The sequence below is a fragment of the Bos mutus genome, chromosome 6, assembly GCF_027580195.1.
Source record: "Bos mutus isolate GX-2022 chromosome 6, NWIPB_WYAK_1.1, whole genome shotgun sequence".
Lineage (NCBI taxonomy): Eukaryota > Metazoa > Chordata > Mammalia > Artiodactyla > Bovidae > Bos > Bos mutus.
In genome coordinates, this window is record NC_091622.1 from 68,948,292 (window position 1) to 68,970,903 (window position 22,612).

Here is a 22,612-nt window from a genome sequence, read left to right on the forward strand (position 1 = left end):
TTTTGTTAGGTAGGTAAGACAATTAGCATCTTAGTAGTCATCTGCTGCCAAGTCACTTCAGTCGTGTCTGAAACTCTGTGTGACCCCGTAGACGGCAGCCACGAGGCTCCCCCGTCCCTGGGATTCTCCAGGCAAGAACTGGAGTGGGTTGCCATTTCCTTCTCCATAGTAGTCATCTAGTACTACAAATTATATGAACCTAAAAATCTTACTTGTTCCTTAAATATTTTGAATTTGAGTTAGTGATGACACATGGGGCTGAAAGCAGTTTACTTCCAAAGTTTTCAGTATTTCCTCAGGATTTTCATTGTCTTTAGATTATTTTCCTGTTAGCAGTCTGGTTTCTAGTGCAGTGGCTGTTAAGCTTTTTGGTCACAGATCCCTTTATACTCTTAAAAATTACTGCAGACCCCAAAGAGCTTTTCTTTATGTGTGACATATTCATTTTTTTATTAGAAATTAAACCCAAGAAATTAAGATATTTTATTTAAATATTATTTTAATGTATATCTAATCCAATTACACACTAAGATAACATTTTAATGAAAAATTATTCTTCCAGAATGACAAATTTTAGTGCAAAGAGTGGCCTTCTTTTATACCTTGTAAATCTCTTTGCTCATGTGGCATAATACAAAAAAACTGGATTCTCCTGTTTGCTTTTGCATTAAATCAATTGTGATTGCACATGTCATGTAGCCTCTGGAAAAATTCATTGTACATTTGTAAGAGAATGAACACGAAGATGGCAAATAACATCCTAGTATTTTTATGAAAGGAGTTTTGACCTTTCAAATTCTTAGAAGAGCCTTAGGGACACCCCAAGGAAGCTCCACATAATACTTTGAGAACTGCTACTTTGCAGAAGCTTGGCTTATATTCAGTGAATATTATCTGCACCCTTGAGGAAGTATAATTTTGTCCCTTTATTTGAGAAATTATTTTGTAAGTATAACATTAAGCTGATTTACAGTTTCATCAAGATTTTTGGTCTTACGCAGCAAATCTGCAGGTTAATCTATGCTATTTGCCAAAAATGTAAGCACTAAAAATGTAGTTTCCAGAAGTACCTTTTGAAAAATAACTTCTTGAATTTTTAAAGAAGTACTCATTTTCTGTTTTGTTATAGTTTTCTATATTAAAAAAATACAATAGTCTATAGTGTTTTCAGTAAACTCAAAATAGGGTATAATGCTAATTGTAATGAGCACAATTTAAGTTTAATAGCTATTAAAATGGAGAAGGCAATGGCACCCCACTCCAGCACTCTTGCCTGGAAAATCCCATGGACGGAGGAGCCTGGTAGGCTGCAGTCCATGGGGTCGCTAAGAGTCGGGCACGACTGAGCGACTTCCCTTTCCCTTTCACTTTTCACTTTCATGCATTGGAGAAGGAAATGGCAACCCACTCCAGTGTTCTTGCCTGGAGAATCCCAGGGACTCGGGAGCCTGGTGGGCTGCTGTCTATGGGGTCGCACAGAGTCGGACACGACTGAAGTGACTTAGTAGTAGTAGTAGCTATTACAAGCTTCTTTAAGATGTTGGTTTTTGAATGTCTTTTTCTCCCTGTGGATGCTCCCTTTATAATAGTTATATTTTTAATACAGTGTTTGTTGTTCAGTTGCTCAGTCATGTTCACCTCTTTGCGACCCCATGGACTGCAGCACACCAGGCTTCCCTGTCCTTCACCATCTCCCAGAGTTTGCTCAGACTCATGACCACTGAGTCGGTGATGCCACCCAGCTATCTTGTCCTCTGCTTCCCTTTCTGCCTTCAATCTTTGTCAGCATCAAAGTCTTTTCCAGTGAGTCAGCTCTTGGCACCAGGTTGCCAGAGTATTGGAACTGTAGCTTCAGCAGCAGTCCTTAATATTCATTGATTTCCTTTAGGATTGACTGGTTTGATCTCCTTGCAGTCCAAGGGACTCTCAGGAGTCTTCTTCACAAGCATAGATGCTGTATATTGTAGAATTTAATTATGACTTAATATTTGCTTTCATTCGTGCTACTCTTCTAGTTATTTTGCCTTTAGAGTTTAATTCCTTTACAAGTAAAAATATTGATAGTTCTAATCTGAGATGTTTTTGTCTAACAAAATTTTTGTTTTCCGTAGGCTTTTAGGTTATTTTATAATTGAAAGAGTGAGAGATTGTAATAAAGATAAAATAATTCACCAATTTTATAGTTAATATAAAATTATCTTTTTTACTTTTTAGGTGTAGAGTATGCTGATAACTATTTCTGATGCTTTAAGTGTTCATAGGGCCTTTTAACACAATTTTTTCTTTCAAATTACTCCTGTTCCTTGTTGCACCTTGTAATTAATTGTTTTACTTTATAGGTTTATAAGTATTCTACGTCATATATTTTTTAAGTGTAGATTGTAGATGATGTGTATGTGTGTGTAATCTTTAAAACACTGGTACATAGAAAAGCATGTGGTGGAAGGTCATATTTAAAGATTTTTATAAACCTTGATGTTTTGTACTCAGTTTTTTGGTGTGTGCAGACTTTACCTATGAGCTTGATGACTTGAAAGTAGTAATTGGTGAGACTTAAGGCAAGTGATTAGGCTTTTTGGTGTTTGTAACATACTAGTATTGATGAAGATTATAATTTCCAAGTGAGAAATAGAAAGCATAGTTTACATTGTTCTGGTGTGCTTCTTTCTTTCATTTGAACTGAATACAGAAATAGTAGGTAGTTGATAGCTGGTTACTATATTAGTTAGCTCTTGATCCACGACGACAGATTACTTTTGTAGAGCACAATGGTTTAAGACAACATACGTTTATTGTTGAACAGTGATTGTGGATTAGCAGTGTGGGGACGGCTTAGCTGGTCTTCTGCTTCAAGGTCTTTCACAGACTTTGAGATGGTCATCTCAAAGACTTCCTAAGAAAAGATTCGTGTTCAGATTCACTGACTTCTTTGTTAAAAAGATTCACTTCCTCTCCACCATGGTAGTTTGCTTCATCATAGCATGAATGCTGAGAACACAACAGAAGAAACCAGCAAAATAGAAGTCAGTCTCTTTTGTAACCTAGTCATCGAAATAACATTCCATCATTTTTGCTGTATTTCATTTGTTGGAAATAAATCATTATCTAGCCCACCTTCAAGGAGAGGATATGAATATCAGAGGTATAAAAAGACATGCATACCAGGAGGCAGGAATCATTGGAAGCCAAGCTGGAGGCCTCCTATCATGGAACTCTTTCTTTGCCTAAGTTGTGTAAAATAATGATAGGATACATTAAGAATGAGTTCAGAGATAATTTTTATTCCATTTTTTAACTTGAATACAGAGCTATTACTTTTGTGTGAGAATTTTAAAAATAATGAATTTATAGTTGAATTCCTTTTGACCTGATGTTTTGCTGGCATGCTGCCTTTCTGTTTCTTTGTACCAGTTCCTTCAACCCCCTGACAGTCCCCCCACCCACCCTTATACTTCTTTACATTTAAAAGTTCATATTACATACTGGAAAAGTTAAATCCTATTTTCTTTCTTTTGAGGGTGCCAGACAGTATAAGCTGTCATATAGCTGTACTGTTTTATATCACAGTGGCACATGCTTTGTTTAATAAAAATTTGAAATGGAATTTATACATTTTGAGTAGCTCCACAGTGCAATTTGCAGGGAAGTTTGAATGTAAATCCAGTGATTCTCAAAATATGGTCTCTGGTTAGCAACATCATTATCTCCTTGTTTGGAATGCAGATTCTCTCCCTCATGCCAGACCTACTGAATCAGAAGTTCCAGGGGAGGGGCCCAGCAATCTGTATTTTAACAAATTCTTGAAGTAATTCTGATGGTCGCTAAAGTGTCAAAACCCCATCTATTCATTCCCTTTAGAACTTGAATATAACTTTTCCAAAAGCTTTTGTCCAGTAATAGAAATCTTCCTTTTACTACTGTAATTTGCTACTCATTTTAAAGATAAAGGATACAGAAACACAATGCGTAATTTGTGTACTTCAAATCTGTTGGCTGGGCAGCACATGTGTTGACCAGGAAAGTTGGGAGTGCCAGGAGAAACAGGACAGGGAATTTTGAGGTGAATTTTGTCCTTCATTTTACTGTTCTCTCTTGTTAACAAAAGTCAAATACTAAATAGTGATTTTCTAGATGAGAATTGTGTTGGTCTAACATTATATTACAATAGATTAAACTTTTTAAGTAGCATTTTTTAAATAAATTTACTAATTGTCAAAAGAATGGATCGTACAGTGTTTCATCAACTTTAAAGTTCTGTTTCAGTGAACTTTAATTCAAAATTAAGATTTGAATGATCTTAGGTGAGATATACGTCTCACGCTATCTTAGATGAGATATGTGTTTCACGCAAAAGGTCTTCTCTAGTTCTTATGCCAACTTTCTGATGTGTAGATATTGTTTGGAAAGACATCCATATCTATCTATGTAGCATAAGTTTTGTGTACTTAATTCCTTTCAGTTGATTTTTAAAAAGAATCTGTCTTATGGTACTACTGTAGTAAGAAAAATTAAAAGCAGAATGTTTGTAATTTTAACTGTCTTCATAGCACACTTAATAGTTTGGTTATATTCTTTTATTTTTATGTTTTGTGGAAGTTTGGTAACTTAAATGTTTTTGAAGACTGAATGTTGAGAGAGCTGAATAGTATTCTCTTAGTTATTTTATATGAGTTCACATTGTAGTTAGCTTAAGTGATGTATGTTGTTCATGTATTTACTTGGGTAAAGTTATTAGGATTACAGTGTGGGTTGCTGAAATCGGCATACCTTACCATACCTAGGACAGTGGTCATGAATTAAATAGTCACGTATTTAAACGTGAAAACTGGGACATATAGTGAAGCTCAGTAGTACTCTCTAAAAAAATCTGTAATCTTCTAATGAAGATCAAGTAATAGCAGCTATTAAGAGCATTTAATATACTGTGCCTTCCTTAATTTCCCAGTTAGTGTGGTGTCTGGAACTTTTGTTAGTTTGTATTCTTTGCTGGATTCTTTTAGTTTAGTAATGTAGGAAGCAGGGAGGTAGCTCGAGGTATGAGAATTACCATGGAGTGTAGCTCATTTTAGTAGACTTGTGGATGCCTAATGATTTTTGAAACATGACTGCTGCATTATTTATCTTTTTCGTCTTGTTGGTTTGAGTTTACCATATCCTTTTATTGCATGGGTGGTTAAGTAAGGTGCTTCATTCTCCATTTTAAGGCCTACTTATTTCCTTAAGTTCTGTTTGAATAAAACCTCTTAATCTGGTAAAACACGTAGAAAATTTTTAAATTATTAGCAGATGTTTCCATTGACAAGCAAACATTTGAAAGCAATTTTTTTCATTATTTTTTCCTATGTACTTAGTTAATGAATTTAGGTTACTTTTCCTCTTTGGGAATAGTTTTGATGTAGTTTTTAAAGATAGGATTTAGTAAAGCATTCTGACTTTGTTGAAGTTCTTTGTGATTTAATGTTTTTCTTGAAAAAATTTTTCATATTGGAAATTTTTCTACTTAGAAATGTCATTTTTCTTCAAACAAGAAAATTATAATTTGCATGACACGTAATTTTAAATTAGGATTTAAGGGCGCATTTGAAGAGTCCCTGGTGGCTCAGATGATAAAGAATCTGCTTGCAATGCAGGAGACCCAGGTTCTAACCCTGGGTCAGGAAGAACCCTTGGAAAAGGGAATCACTACCCATTCCAGTATTCTTGCCTGGAGAATTCCATGGACAGAGGAGCTTGGTGGGCTGCAGTCCATGGGGTCGCAAAGAGTCGTACACGACTGAGCGAGTAACACTTTCACTTTCTTGACCAATGTAAATTGAGAATGTTTATATGTAGTTTATTCCTTTAAAGATTATAATGTGTGTGAGTGAGAGTCACTCAAATTAGTATTTACTGACTTCTGTTGAAGTAAACCACTACATTCATCTTAGCGTGCCCTAGGGATGTAAATATATGAATTGGCTATATCCCTTGTCTCTACTCCCACAAGTCAAGGGAAATAATAACCTTTCCACACTCCTATCACCAATAAAAACAATTCATGTCCATATTTGAACATCCCTCATGGCTTTACTAAAGTGAATATCCATCATCTTCCGAGTTACCTTGTACTACCTGCAGTATTTAAGAGCCCCTTATCACTTTGCCTATTATACTGTTAAAATAACAAAATCAGATGTTGATTATCAAGCTTAGTGTTAATTTCATGGAGTTTGATATTTGTGTGTGCACAAAGGTGCTTTTTTTAACTAACGTCTCACTTTGTTCATGGTTACAATTAGTGGGGAAATCTTGTTATCAAGTTGTTAGACTGGGTTTTCATCAGGAAGTCTGATATTATACTCGAATTGTTGGTCCTCTGCAAGAAAACAGAATGCTGCTTTTGAGTGAATAAGCCAGGACGATGAGGCGAGGGGTTTTATTTCAAAGTTTTCTTTCGTGATGGCATAAGTACATAACAGGTTTTGAAATCCAGTTACTATATTAAATTTCATCACTTGTTTTTTAGGTATTCCAATAACTGTACCACCTCCAGGTAAAACTTTTTTCATGTTTTCTCCATCATTGTTAATAAACATGAAATTTCAAGCTTATAGTTACAGGAGGGACGGTGTTGATGTGGTTAGAATATAAAATAGGTTATTGGGATTTCAAGGTCCTATTTTCAGCTCTGCCTTTGCTTCATTCCAGTTTTGATTAAGATATTTAGTTTTCTTATACCTGTCTTACCCATTTCTGTAGAAATAGAGATTCTGAAAAAATTCTTACCATATCAATTTATTGAAAACAGTATAGGATTAAAAAGAAAATTTTTATCAAAAATTGTTTTTTCAAACCAAAGAATTTTTTATATGATGAAGTGACTGCAAGAGAAGAGAAAGTTCCCTTTATCTTGATTTTATCATGGTTTCTGATTGTTTTTACCCTCCTGACATAACTTAATATTGTGAGAAAATATGTTCTGAACCACACTGGTAGATTGACAGCTGGTCAGATGATTGTTCATAGAGCAGTGATTTAATTGTTCACTCTTGTAAGAATATGATCAACAGGAGTGTTACATGTGGCCCAGTGTGTTTTTTTTTTAATAGTTTTTCAGGGTGATTTTTTTTTTCTTTTGTAGTGTGATGCAGATATGATAGCAAGTGTGTTTATGAAGTTCAGTATTAAAAGACATGAAATGTAAAGAGATGAGAGGTGACAGTGCTTGGAAGGGTGGGTCTGAATTCAAAATGACCTTGATAAATAGTGGAGTTTAAATAGCTTAGGATAGTATACGTATTTAGTTGTCAGATAGAGAGTCACTGATTGTGTATGAGTGTGGCTGAAAAAGACCTATCAGGAGAAGTCTTAAAGGAGTCGTTGGTCTGTCTTTATAGGTTAAAAAAAATGTGATTGTAAGATTGTCTAAAATAGGATTGTGGACTCTAGGACTAAGTAGTAATTGCTAAGTTTTACACTGCTAAGATATTTAATAGAGGAGAACCTAAAACTCGACAGTGAAAATGAGCATGGTGGATTTAAAACAGCTTGAAACAAGGCTAAAAATTGATTTAAATGGACATTTGAAAAGGGATAGGAGAACTGAGATTCATTTTTACATAGAATACTAAAAAGGCTTAATGGAAGTGTTTCCAAACATGTATTTTGTTGGATTGCTTCTTGTCCTCATTAAGATCAGTATGTGAATTGTAGTATGAGAGATTTAAATTACATAATTTAATGTACTTCCTAATAGTCAGGGTCCTTAAAACCTGGCAGAAATTGATGTCATAAAGAATTGGTATTGTAAGTTGTAGACTTTTCAAGCCTTGTTGAGATGCTTCATTGCCTGACTGAATTTGAAAGTGCAGAGTAGATTAACTGTTAAGGTCCCTGGTAGCCGTATTCTGTGGTATTTCATCTAGGTTTTGTGAATTATTCAGAATGCAGACCTCATGATATAAAGCTGCACATTATTTCCTTTCTAAACTAATTTAAAAACTACATTATGTGCTTTTCTTTGTGAATTAGTTCTTTAGGGTTGTGCTATTTAAAACACATTTTATGATGGATATTCTCAGCCTTAAGCATTATATATTTACTGGTAAGATTTTATTTAAAAATTATGCATTTTAAGGCCATTTCTATACATCTAAACTCTCAAAATATTTTTGAAAGAGGTAAATGTTATTTTATTTGCTTTTCTTCTAAAATACTTTAAATGTATCTGGTGGCAATCCTACTACTGTTTAATATATGGAAAAGGTAAGGCATTGAGATTAACTTTCTTATACTCACAAAATGGGCTGTGTGTGGTGCTGAAAATAAGACCGAGTGTCCTGACTCCCAGTTTGTGCTCTGTGTATTAGACCAAACTGTTCATTCAAAGTTAATATTGATCCAAAAATCTGTTTATAAATTTAAGCTCCATTTTTTTCCTGTCCATTATAACATAGAGAAGCACGTTATAGTCCCAGAGAAATATAGTGACACACAACTTTTAAGTCGACATTGTGTTACATTCTAACTTCTTTTTATCTTATGATTGAATGTTTCAGGTTTTCCTCCTCCACCAGGTGCTCCACCTCCATCTCTTATACCAACAATAGAAAGGTAATCAGTATGGACACTGTAAATTTTTTATCATTCATAGGCTTTTGACAGAAGAATCATATCTATCTTGGTAATATTTTCAAAGATTTAATTTTGTAAACAGTAGTACCTGCCTTTTAATTCATAAGTCTAGATCTGTGTTATTTACTCTCAGATAAGATATTGGACCTATACTTAATTACAGAAGAGGACAAAGAAAACGAAATGAATAGTATTTTGAAATATATTGCTTTGATTTATGGTACTCTTATTAAAGAAACCGCTAGATTGGTAAAAACTTGCCTATAGTCAAGTTTTGTGGGATATACAAACAGATGACTAGAAATTATGAAGAATGCATGTCTGTTTTAGGATTAAGTAAGGACAGCTGTTATCAGGGACCACAGTAAAGAAAAGCTGCCTTATTCCTTGCTACCCAATGCAACTTGGCTTCCACAGAGGAAGAACGGATCCCTTTTGCCTGGCAGTTACCTTATTTTTTATACTCTGTATTTATAGTTCATGTTATTTGGAATGCTATGGTAAAGAACATTTACCTCATGGATGGCAATACCATGTTTAACAGCATATGCTTTGGAATCAGACAAACCTGGTTCAAATTTGGCTTCAAAATTTCCCAGCTTTGTGGCAAGGCAGGGTGTATAATAACTCATTGAGACTCAGTTTCCTCTTTTGCCAAATGGGGTTGATAGAATTATGAAGATTAAAACAACTCAGGTGAATATAAAGCATCAGCACCATTCTTGGCAGACAGAACTAACCAATAAATGGTAGCTATTATTATTTCCTCTTCAGTGGCAAAAAACTCTATTTAAAAAAATTACTATATTTCTGAGAAAGTGATTCAGACTAAAGAAAAATCATGGGAACTTTAGATCAGTAGCATCAAACTGCATATGATTTTCAGAAGAAATGATAAAACTCAGCAAAGTGTGACTTGTGAGACCATAAGCATTTAATTTTAAATCCCTGTTAAACATATATTTGTTTTCTCATTCAATGTTAAGAAGTAGTATTTGTTGAGTCTGTCAGTAGGGTGGAATTTCTGATTTTTATTCATTAAAATTAGTTGTTTTTTTTTTTTAAACTTTACAATATTGTATTAGTTTTGCCAAATATCAAAATGAATCCGCCACAGGTATACCTGTGTTAGTTTTTTAAGGCTAAATTTTAACTATGTCTGAAGTACTCTGTCAGCCTCAAAGTTTCTGTTATCTCTTGTGTCAGGCTGAATTGATTGGACTATTCATGTTAAATAATAACAAGCTGTATCTTCTTTACATTTAGTGTTAGGCTTAATGCTGTTAATAGTCTGTGTTTTCAGTATTAAAAAATAAAGTTATTATGGAATTGCAGCTACCATTATATGGTTGTTGTAATTCCATAATAACTTAATTTTTTAGTACTGAAAACACAGGCTATTTAACAGTGTTAAACCTAACACTACATGGACAGAGGAGCCTGGCGGGCTACAGTCCATGGGGTTGCAAAGAGTCGGACACAACTGAGCAACTAAGAACAAACAAAAACAAACAGAACAAATTATATGGTGGTTAAGTAAAAGTCATAATTCTACCTTATGTTTTGCATTTGCACCAAGCTAAAATTCAGAACTTGCAACACGTAAAAATACATTTTTCTTTGACAGTGGACATTCCTCTGGTTATGATAGTCGTTCTGCACGTGCTTTTCCATATGGCAATGGTAAGTGTTATTTTTTAATTGCTCGGATTCAATTTAAACCAGTAAAGTACTTAAATACTTTAAAATAGTAGAACCATGCTCCCATGGTTTAAAGTACTATCTTAAAAGGAATTAAAAAATACTTACTCTAGAAATAATTAATCTTGCATATATTCCAGGTTACTTAACAGAATATTTTTCATTTCTTTAGTAAGGATGTAATTGTCCCTCCTTCCTTAGGTAGCTATAGTGTCATCTCCATTTGTGTATCAAGTTCCCTGCACGCATGTATCTATTTCTTAGCTTTCAAGACTATTCATTTGGTTAGTTTTTAATTATCCCTATGCTAATAGTGCCACACTTACTATAAAACTCTTTAATTTTGAGTTTTATAGTAAATCTGATATCTGTTTTAGCAAAAGCTATCTTACTCTGCTTCAGAAGTGATTTGGGGCCATTGTTCTTATATATCTATTTTAGAATCAACTTTTCAAGTTTCATTGAAAACTATTGAGATTTTTATTAATGACTAACTCATATTATGTTTACAATATGACAAACTATTGATTCAAGTAATCCTGACAGCCTTATAAAGCAGGCATACTGTTATGATCATTGTTTTATGGACTAGGGAATTTAAGAACAGCCAGATTAGGTAATTTGCCCAATGTCACACAGTAAGTGGCATAGTCAGGTCAGAATTTGAAACCATGCAGCCTGTCGCCAGAGTCCTTTCTCTTACTATATTTTATCATCTTGATGCTCTAGATCAGTTTGTAGGAATTCATACCTTACAACATTGAGTTAACGTCTGAACAAGCATTCTCTTCATTTATGGAGATATTCTTTAATGTGTTCCAATTGAGTGCTGTACCTCTCCATACACTTCTTAGACATCTTTAGTTAGATTTAGTCATAGGTACCTGATGTTTTTATTGTCCTTATAAATAGTATCTTCATTTAAGCTACATGTTCTGTTTGTATTTGCTTGTATTTAGAAATAGAATTGGGTTTTGTTTTATTTATATGTATAACAGGTATATCAATATATACTTCGTAGCTGTTACCTGTAGAACTCAGGCAGTATCATCTGCCCTTCTTTCCTTTTCAGGTATTTATTCGTCACACCCCATCCCCCTCATTTTTTGGTCTTACTGTTCTGACTAGGACCTCTATATAATGTTGAAGTACTGCAAGTGGAGTTCTTGTCTGGAACCACCCCACCTACCCTTTTTAAAACAATTTTTTTTAAGGAAATGCTTTTATATTTATACTATGAAATTTTTACTCTCAGATTTTTGATAGAACCCTCTGTCAGAATAAGGAAAATCTCTTCTAGTTTTCCAAGGGCTTTTAAACTGAATGGATATTGAGTTTCATCAGATGCTTTCTGAGTTGATCGTATTGTTTTATTTCTCTGTTAATGTGGCAGATTTCTAAGTTTTTCTAATATTAAACCACTGTTTATTTGCTGACATAAACCTAATTTGGTCACAACTGATTACTTTTTTAAAATAAATACAGACTTACTTAGAATTTTGACATCTAAGTCCACATATAATAAGTTTATATGTAATACTGTTCTGTGATTTTCCTTTATTTCTATTGTCCTTAACTGGTTTTAGTATTAAGGTTATACAAGCCACATGGGATAAGTTAAGGGGATAATCTTTTTTCCCATTCTCTCAAAGTTTTTGTATTATTCAACTGGTCTGTACCTTATAAATGAGTAAAAGTCACCTGTAAAAGCCATCTGGTCTTGTGGGAAGGTTTTAAATTGCTGATTTAATGTCTTTAATAATTACAGGACTAGTCAAGATTTCTTTGAATTACTTAATGCGTTGGTCTAAAATATGTAATACTCTCTGTATCCCTGTAACATCTGTAGTCGTAGTCCCTTACTGGTTCTGATATTTTTTTATAAGGTCTCTTTTCCTAATGTTGTCAGAAGATTATTATGTTTTATTCATCTAGTCTTTAAAAGCCAACTTCTGCCTTTGTTTACTACATGCTAGTTTTCTGCTGACATGATTTCTTGTCTCCCTTCTGTTGGATTATACTACTTTTTTCTAAGCTCATAAGTTGAAAGTTTAATTCATTCACGTTCCATCTTTTGTAATGCAGGTTTTTTTAAGATTAATTTCCTTCAGAACAGTTTTCATCTCTAGACTTTTGACATATTGTACTTTTCTTTGTGTTCAGTTTTTAAATGATTTTAAATTTATGACATTTTTGACTCACCCCTGAGTTATCAGAAATGTGTTTTAAATTTGAAATAAATGGAGATTATTTTCCCATAACTTTTCATTTTTACTTCTAATTTAAATTGTGTGGTGGTCAGAAAACATGATGTCTATTATGCTTTGAAAGAACATAATATATTTTCATAAATGTTTCATATGGGTGAAGAGAATGAGTATTCTTTACCTGCCTGGCAGATTTCCATGTTATGTTCATTAAATCAACTCTATTAACAGTGTTTTGCTCAGTCCTTATATATCTGTAGTGATTTTTTTTTGTTTGCTTAAAGTGTCGATAATTGAAAAATTACATTAGTCCCCAATGATCGTGTTGATTTTTCTGTTTCTACCTGTATTATTTTTATTAATTTTTATTCCATAGAAAGTAAGGCTATGTTGTTAGATATTTGGAAGTTTAATTTGTTCTGTGTTCTTAGTGAGTTGCATCCTCTATCTTCACGTAGTCATTCTTCCTCGGGTGATCCTTTTAGTATGAGAATGCTTTGCCACTTATACAGTTACTCATATGGAAATTAGGGGATATTAGTGTTTTCCATTTTTTCTCCCATCCTTTCACTTTCAACCATCTTGTGTTTTTATGTTTAATGTTCAGAATATAGGTAGAATTTTTAAAAATACAAATCAACAGTTTCTGTTACTTAAGTGATTAATTCCATCCTCTTTGTATTACTGTGATTTTTGAGCCATTCAAACTTGTCTTGCATATCCCCATTCTTTCTGTTGTGAAGTGACTGAAATTTTCAGGTGATTTTTTAAAATATTCTCTTTTTCCCTACATTGTTCTGAAATAATATATTTATCTCTATTTTTTTTTAGTGGTTACTCTTGAAATGCATTATGCATATATCTAATAGAAGTTATTTTTGTGTGTGAACTCTGTTTATAACTTTTGCTTATTTTTTGTTTCTAAATGTCTTTTGTTTTATTCTTCAAATATAATTTTGAGTACACATTTCTGGGTTGACCGTTACTTTGTCTCAGCACTCTGAAGATATCCTAATGTATTCTGGTTTATATTTTTGCTATATTGGGAAGTTGGTGATGTATCTAATTCTGGTTTGCTGTCCACCTTTCAAATGAAGGGTCAAATCTTTAAGATTTGTTTCTGGCCATGTCCCCAGACTGTGGGTATTCACCATGTATTCTCTTTTCTACATACTAAATAATTTTCTTTTTAATCTAATGAAGCATTTTTGTGGGATTTTTACCTTTTTTTCCTCATCTTTCTCTTTTGTTTTTTAAGTACCATAACTTTTATTTTTGATTATTATTCTTTCTCTTTAGTTGCCTTTCCCCACCTTCCCGGTTCTACTCCTTCATGGCCTAGTCTTGTGGACACCAGCAAGCAATGGGACTATTACTCAAGAAGAGAGAAAGACCGAGATAGAGACAGAGACAGAGACCGAGAGCGAGATCGTGATCGAGACAGAGAAAGAGAACGCACCAGAGAGCGGGAAAGGGAGCGTGATCACAGTCCCACACCGAGCGTCTTCAACAGGTACGTTCAGTGCTCAGGAATTTATACACATGTATTTTATATGCACTTCAGAATTTTTATTCAGTGCCAGAATGGAAAATACAATTCAATTTGGAAAGGATTGTTTGAAGACTAGTGAGGATAGCCATTTTAAAAGCATCAAGGCTGTCGTGTAATTCATAAGGACTTCCCACTATCTAAAGCAACAGTGTCCAAATTTGTTTGTTCGTTTCTTCCTTAAAACAGTTTTGAGAATGTCATACCCCTTCATGTATTTTTATCTTGCCACATAAAATTTTTCATTTTAAGTATAAACATTTGGCTAATTGGTAAAGAATCTGCCTGCAGTGCAGGAGACCCGGGTTTGCTTCAAGTCGGGAAGGTCCCCTGGAGAAGGAAATGACAACCCACTCCAGTAGTCTTGCCTGGAGAATTGCATGAACAGAGGAGCCAGGCAGGCTACAGTCCATGGGGTCAACTTAGCAACTAAACCAACCAACCAACCAGATAGATAAAATTTCCAGTCTGTTATAAGTATCATAATTTTGAAAGTTATCGTTACTCTTTTGAACATATCCAGTGGATTAAGGATACTACAGTGATTTGTTAAACATCATTATCCATCTTTTTAAAATGTATAAGCAAGCTCTCTTTAACAGTTGGAAACTCTGCATTTCTTTTTATGCCTAAATTCTTATTTCTGAACCATGTCCCGAAAGAATTTTATTCTAATGTAAAGTATTTTTATTATGAAAAAGTATTTTTAATTATCCATCCTATTTACCCTGCAACATACCTATGTAAGTTAATGTATTAAAAATGTAATGACCATACTATTAAGTATTTAAAATTTTTTTCTGATTTTGGTCATCATGATTTATTTCTATATATAAATATAATGCAAATTCTGAAAATAATTTACTGGAGCTACATTCCTTTATGTGATGAAAGAGCTTCTGCCCATCTCTTAATTAACGTTTGTATCCATAAATGAATGTTACTGTTGTTAGGGGGAAGAAAGGCTTTGCTGTTATTATATTTCTTTCTTTCTTTATTGTATATATGTAAGCCCTGACAAACCTTGTTCACATGAAATACGTAAATAAGAATTAATGGAATTTTGCTGTGGCTCTGTCACAGTTATTTGAGCACTTTAAGATTTAGTGATATGTCAAAATTATACAATTAACATATCATCAGAAGTTCCTTTTAAGGATCCATAAGCTCATGGCTCAGTTTTCTTAAAAGCAAAGAAATCACCCAATTGTTACTCAGTATAACAATAAAAGTACCACAGACTTGTAGCTTAGAACAATAGAAATTTACTCCCCCATTCCATTTATGGAAAATAGCTAGCAAATAATTCATGAAATATAGCTCCTATTTATTGGCAAGCCAGCCAGCCACATGACACCCAATTTCTGTGGGGGGAAAGTCTAACTTCATTTTTCTTGTTCTGTTAAATGAGTTAATCCATATCCCTTGTCTAAGATAAAATAGTCACAGAACTCAAAATAAGGTGCTGCCTCCCCAACACTTTGTTTTGCTTTCCTTCAGAAGGAATTTTAGGTTTTGTTTTTTTTTTTTTTACTAGTTCAGGGAAAATTCTTAGGACTCCCACCATACTCCTCTACAGTATATCTGAAGTTAGAATGTCTCAAGACACAGGCCAAAATATTCCATTTCTTACTTCATACTTTGTAACAGAAGGATATATAAGAGATAAAGGCCTAAAGCCCTGTAAAAACTTTATGGTTCCTGGAATAAAATTGATCTTACTGACACTAATATTTTAACTTAGATGCCATGATGGTTTTTATACCCTGAGCCAATAATGTACTGTAGTAAAATTGTTGAAAAGAATGCCTTTCTTTTGTAAAAGATCAGGAACATGATGGAGAAGAGATTAACTGGAGAAATGGTGTGATGTTTTACCTGCTGGTGTATCATTAGGCACTCCATATTTAGGAAGGAATTAGAGATGGCAGTGGCTACTCACTCCAGTATTCTTGCCTGGAGAATCCCATGGAGAGGAACCTGGCAGGCTACAGTCCATGGGGTTGCAAAGAGTTGGACACGACTAAATGACTAAGCACATTTAGGAAAGAATAAATATGGAAGTTCAGGATATGGAAATTGATTCCCTAAAACTTTGTGCCATTGGAAAGAACTCACTTATTGCTAGCCAAAAGAAGGAATTCAAAATTTTTTTTGTGACCCGTAAGTCACAAGTCCAGTGCACCCTTCTGTATTTTAACCCCAATTCTCTCCCAAGCCAATATACTGCATGCTCTGTCTATAGTGAACTAGTTGTACATCTGGAAATCCTCACAGTTTTAATACCTCCTTCCTTCATGTTATTCCTATCCTTTACTGCCTCACAAATTTTTACTGATTCTTCAAGGTTCTGCTCACATTTGTCTTCCGTGAGCTTCTCTGAACCTGAAAGAAAGAATTTAATTATTCCTTCACATACTTCCTAAGCACTTTATGTATTTTCTTTAGAGCATGTCTGTCTTAGTAAGCCTCTTTCAGGGCATTGACTACCATTTTTCATCTCTCTGTTCTCAGCCCTTTGTCCATTTATGCCTGGCACATAATGACTATGTCAGTGAATAAAATGACATACACATATCGGGAGGAGGGTGAATACAATAGAGAAAAAATGATCTTGAAAACTCTTGGTGAAACTGTGCTAGCTAGATAGGTTTTGAAATGGTTAAAAATCACCCTTTATCACTATCAAGACATTGATATGAACATCTTTCTAATTAACATATCCATTGAGGTACCTTTACAATGTAGAATGAAATATGTTTAAGATAACTTTTTCTTGCTTTATCAGCTATTTTTATGCATAAGATACACAGGTACACAGTTTTCCGATTTTGCTTGGTGAGATGAAGCAATGTATTAGTTCAGGATGTGAGCATATGCTTGATTCAGACATTTGTTTTGTTAGATGTGATCATGTAATCATATACTTCTTAATCCAAAAAGGTTCTTGAGGATTATCCAGTCTAAATTTTAACTTGTCAGGTGAGAGAATGGAAGCATAGAGAAATTAAACCAACAGTATGGTATCTACTGGAAATATGGTTGAGATATTACTTAAAATCATTTCTAGTCTTGGAATTAGGTAGTTTAAAAATTCTATTGCCTTTGTTTTCCTTATTTTTCTGTACTTGATTTTTGTTTTTTCTTTCATCTTTTAGAGGTCGTGGGGAATCGGATTAATTCTTTCATTCATTAACTGACATTCTTTGAATCCCCGTTATGTGCCAGGGACAAAGTTGTGTGCTGAGGATACAGAATTACTCATATACTATCATTACAGATTAACCATATAATAATTGTCACCTTAACTAGCACTGTGGTTGGAAGTTTAAAGTTTTGTGTAAAAAAAGTGCAGAAAGAAACTCAGTAAGATTTATTAATCTTTTTTCTCTAATAGCTCCTAATAATATGACTTATACATTGTAGGCACCTGGTAAAATTTTATTGACTAAATAAGTGAAGGTACAATGGCACCCCACTCCAGTACTCTTGCCTGGAAAATCCCATGGATGGAGGAGCCTGGTAGGCTGCAGTCTATGGGGTCGCTAAGAGTCGGACACGACTAAGTGACTTCCCTTTCACTTTTCACTTTCATGCATTGGAGAAGGAAATGGCAACCCACTCCAGTGTTCTTGCCTGGAGAATCTCAGGGACGGGGGAGCCTGGTGGGCTGCCGTCTATGGGGTCACACAGAGTCGGACACGACTGAAGCGACTTAGCAGCAGCAGCAGCATGGCACCCCAGTCCAGTACTCTTGCCTGGAAAATCCCATGGTTGGAGGAGCCTGGTAGGCTGCAGTCCATGGGGTCGCTTAGAGTCGTACACGACTGAGCGACTTCACTTTCACTTTTCACTTTTATGCATTGGAGAAGGAAATGGCAACCCACTCCAGTGTTCTTGCCTGGAGAATCCCGGAGACGGAGGAGCCTGGTGGGCTGCCGTCGACTGGGACTTCACTTTCACTTTTCACTTTATGCAGAAGGAACCCACAGTGTTCTTGCCTGGAGAAGTGAGCCTTAGCAGTAGCAGCATGGTCCATACATATGTTCGTATCTGTGTGTGTAGTATATGTTTCAAGTTTGTGTGGTGGGAAATGTGCTGTTAACTTTAGTCCAAAAAAGTGCACAAATTCTGTTAAATTCAAGGGCACTACTTTCCAGAAAGTTGAATTGTTTCTAATGTAGTTAAAAGTAATATATTTGAGATAGTACTGTTATCTCTTGAATGCACATGTTCACAAGGTAAGGAATGTAATGCAAAACTTAATAGGAAAGAAGCCTAAAATGAATTGCTTTGCTAGAGCTCATAAAGGTTTACTTTGCATGAATAATACAGTGTTTATAAAATACTTTGAGTTTAATTTCAGACACACCCATGCACAGATTCCACTCAATTTTTATTGGTGCTAAAAAGTGTTAATCGTTAAACCACATTTGATTTTCAGGTTGCTAGCTGTAGGGCATCAGAAGTAATGTTTACCTAAATCTGACTAAAAGTTCAAGGCCAGAGAGGGGAAAAGAGGTGGAAGAATTTTGTGTTGTCCTGAATTATCCCAGAAATAGTGTTCTCTGGAAGATCCAAGTGAAGTATAAGTAAAGGCTGTTTTTCCTCAAGACTGACATTTTAGCAATATGGCATGTAGTATGTGTTGTGTTACAAATTACAGAGTCATTGTTTTGAAAATTACAGACAAATTTCAACGTGTTTTTTAGGCTGCTTAATTGTGGGCCAGAGGGAAGGCTGGTCATTCTAGGATGTTTGAAATGAGCTCTAATGATTTCCAGGCCCAGAAAAACCTTTGTGCTGCAGCTGCTTATCGGAGAAGGGGTCTTTATATTTTGAGTATGAGACCAAATCTTCCACCATCTGTGGGAATGGTCCCATCAGATGGCTTGCTTTCAGAATCTTAAAGGCCTCAAATCTAATAAAAATTGGTGGCAGGGTGAGAGGGAAAGAGGTTACAAATGACAAATTGTGAGATAATTGACTTTAGTTATTTTTATGTAAATCCAGTTGGAATCATTACAAAGAGCTTATTTTGAAAAAAATTATTTTTGGCTGCGCTGGGTCCTCCTTGTGGTGCACGGGCTCTTTGTTGCTGTGCACCGGCAGTTGGCGCGTGGGCCTCTTGTTGCAGTGGCTTCTCTTGGTGTGGAACACAGGCTTTAGAGCGCTGGGGCTTAGTTGCCCTGCGGCAGGTGAGATCTTCCTGGACCAGGAACTGAACGCATGTACCCTGCATTGCAAGGTGGATTCTTAATCACCGGACCATCAAGAAAGTCCCAAGAACCTCATTTTTAAAGAGGGTAACATTAATGTTAATATTTGTCATGGTAGGTAGGTGCGAGTTTATTCTCCTTTTAGAAGCTTTATTAGTTACCTTTACAAAAAGGGTTCCATTTCTGAAAACTTTAGCATTAAATTTAATGAAGATGATGAACCTGCATGTTAGTGGCCGTTTGTTGAGGGCCTGCCTACTCTTGTTCCAGACACAGTTTATAAATACTATTGTCAGTTCTGCAACAACCCTGAAAAGACTGTTGCCAGTTTTACAGGTGAGGAAACTGAGTAGAGAGGTTAAGTTACTTACCCTGGACCATAGCAGAGTCAGGATGCCCCTGGGCCTGCTCTGCCCAGACTGCTCTTGCTACTTCCCACTGCCGGACATAGTGCATTACCTTTCTGGTGGCACATTTCCATTTTCCCAATACCAAGTACATATTTATGATTAGAAAAAAATTATTTCATGTGTATGTGCGTGTGTGCATATATATATATATATATGTCTGCATATATGAATACTTTTAAAAATAAAAATGTATCACAGGCAATAATAACTTGGTCAGCAATATGACTTGGCATTAGGTATAACACTCCTGAATTATCACTTTTGCTAAGAGACCACTGTTAGGTTGATTGGTTTTTATATGGCAGATACTTCCACCTGATTCTGTTTCCTGTTATTCTCTAAGATCCCTTAGCATCTTGATGCTGTGTACAAATTACTAATTTAATAATTTGTATTACACATAATATTTCTAGAAACCATAGCTCTTTAGCAACAGTGTTCCAAAAGATATTTTTATTCATTCTAAAAGAGTTTACTGATATTAGGTTGTAGAGAATGTTGGCTTGTATGCTAAATAAAAAGACTTGAAGGATTAAGAAAAAAACAGAAGTATATCTCAATTTTCACAAAAGGACCTGAAGAGAAGTCTCAGAAGGTAAAGATGATTATGCTTGTAACACTAGCCATCAGTCCCAGTTTCACTAGCCCATTTTCTCCAAGATCAGAAAATGGAGGTGCAGCTTAATACGGATTTGAAGTTATTCCCATGGCCACCTCTCCATCCCACCCCCAGTGACACACACACAGTAGTATTAAGTTATTGGGATGTCAGAATTCAAGTGTGTACACAGCCAATTTTCAGCCCGCATTGTGTGTGGATATTGTGGAAGTTGTTTTGGTGTCACACTGTTCTTAATGTTTATACTGCTTCTTTAGATGAATATACTCTATGTGATTCAAAAACTTAAGAACCTTATCTGTATTTGAAAGCCAAATAGTTTTAATATGTTTTTAGAATTTTAAATGTCTACCTATGATTTTATAAATATAAGAATTTTGGTTGGAAATCTGAGATAAGCAAACATGCTTTTAATTATAAAAAGTAAAGTAAAGTGAAAGTCACTCAGTCGTGTCCGTCTCTTTGCGACCCCATAAACTACAGTCCATGGAGTTCTCCAGGCCAGAATACTGGAGTGGGTAGCCGTTCCCTTCTCCAGGGGATCTTCCCAACCCAGGGATCAAACCCAGGTCTCCAGCATTGCAGGCAGTTTCTTTACCAGCTGAGCCACAAGGGAAGCTGCGAATTAAAATTTAAATCCGTTTCAGCTCCCAATTTCTGAAGAAAAACAGCATTGTTTTTATAAGATTTCTTCCCTGTAACAACTGAAAGCATAGAAAAAACTTGATCCTATGTAATTATTGTATATTTTGTATTGTATTAGATCTAGTACTAATTTGGGAGCAGCACTGTTTTCCTCTCAGTTCAGTAGACACATACTTTGCACTTGTTCTGTTTAAGGTGCTAACATGGGGACTTCTGGACTCAGGTCACCTCTTTTGTAGTTTGAAGTCGTTCAGAATCAACAGTCCAGCTGTCAAGAGTACTTGTTTCTATTCTGTTTCAGTGATGAAGAACGATACAGATACAGGGAGTATGCAGAAAGAGGCTATGAGCGCCACAGAGCAAGTCGGGAGAAAGAAGAACGACACAGAGAAAGACGACACAGAGAGAAAGAGGAAACCAGACACAAGTCCTCTCGAAGGTTTGCTCTTTAATAAATAGTGAATCAGTTTGAAGCCAGGGAAATTGATTTGACTTCAGGAAGTAGAAGCAAACATTGCCAGTAACCACTAGAGCATATATGTGTTCCTAATTAGAAGATCAAGAGTAATCTGTTAAAGTAGTTGGTTCTTTTATAGATTTCAACAAAGACCTTGAAATCTAACAAGATTATGTTTAATACCCATAAGCCAAAATTAGCATGAAATGAAAAATATATGAAAATTATACTTACTACATTATCTTGAGCAGGAGGGAATTTGTCATGAATCAGTTTTTAGTAGTAAATATTATTAAACAAAGCAATGTTCAGTTTAATCAAAGAACATTCAGGGCCCTGTAGTCTCAAAAAAAAGTATTACATTTTAATGTGTATTGCCTAAAATCAACTCTAGAAAGTATTTCCTGTTGTGATTTAGTATTTTAGTTTCTAATTTGTAATTAGTCTTTTAGAATAAAGTATATGGTCCCTACTGGCCCTCTCGGCACAGTGGGCATTTTGTCAGTCTCATAATCTAAAGTATGTGGGCCTTACTGTTCTAGTATAACAACAGTGAAGGTGAGCATTAAATGTAAGTATAATCCCAGCATAGAAGTCACATAAAATGTGATTACTCTCCAAAATGTATTTGAGAAAAAAAGTATTAGGTTATTTAAAACCCATTGCTATACCAAGAATTTACCTAAAATGGGTTGATTTGTCACTACTTATGTAGTTAAACATTAAGAAAAATATGACTTTCTTTTTTTCTTCAGCAATAGTAGACGTCGCCATGAAAGTGAAGAAGGAGACAGTCATAGGAGACACAAGCACAAAAAATCTAAAAGAAGCAAAGAAGGAAAAGAAGCTGGCAGTGAGCCTGCCCCTGAACAGGAGAGCACCGAAGCTACACCTGCAGAATAGGCGTGGTCATGGCCTTTTGTGTATAGTAATGCCAGAAGTAGATACTGTAAATCTTGTTATTTTTCTGGATAATGTTTAAGAAACTTGCCTTTCATCTTGTTCTGTTAGTATGAAAATTTAATTTTCTCTTCCAAAATAAAAGAGTGAATTTTTCATGTTAAGTTAAAATTTTTGTCTTGTAATATTTAAAAAATAAAAAGGCAGTAATGACTTTGTATGGAAGAAAGTAATATGAATGAGTTACTCAGCAGAGAATTTAAAGAGCTATGTTTAGCTGTGTACATACACA

At 34.9% G+C, this 22,612-nt stretch overlaps 1 protein-coding gene across 14 annotated transcripts in view; it reads left to right on the forward strand.

The window, feature by feature from the left end:
* Positions 1-22,533, forward strand: part of FIP1L1 (factor interacting with PAPOLA and CPSF1) — a 65,176-nt gene extending 42,643 nt beyond the window's left edge. For 8 of the 14 annotated variants that reach the window (XM_014479432.2, XM_070372403.1, XM_070372410.1 and 5 more), the window contains 6 exons: positions 6,506-6,532; positions 8,538-8,592; positions 10,241-10,296; positions 13,821-14,034; positions 21,265-21,402; positions 22,176-22,533. In XM_014479432.2, the coding sequence (XP_014334918.1) occupies positions 6,506-6,532; positions 8,538-8,592; positions 10,241-10,296; positions 13,821-14,034; positions 21,265-21,402; positions 22,176-22,323 (638 nt within the window). In that variant the 3' untranslated portion in view covers positions 22,324-22,533. The remainder of the gene's footprint in view (positions 1-6,505; positions 6,533-8,537; positions 8,593-10,240; positions 10,297-13,820; positions 14,035-21,264; positions 21,403-22,175) is intronic. The other 6 variants (XM_014479433.2, XM_070372405.1, XM_070372406.1 and 3 more) reach the window with 2 other exon arrangements.
* The last annotated feature ends 79 nt before the right edge of the window (positions 22,534-22,612 follow it).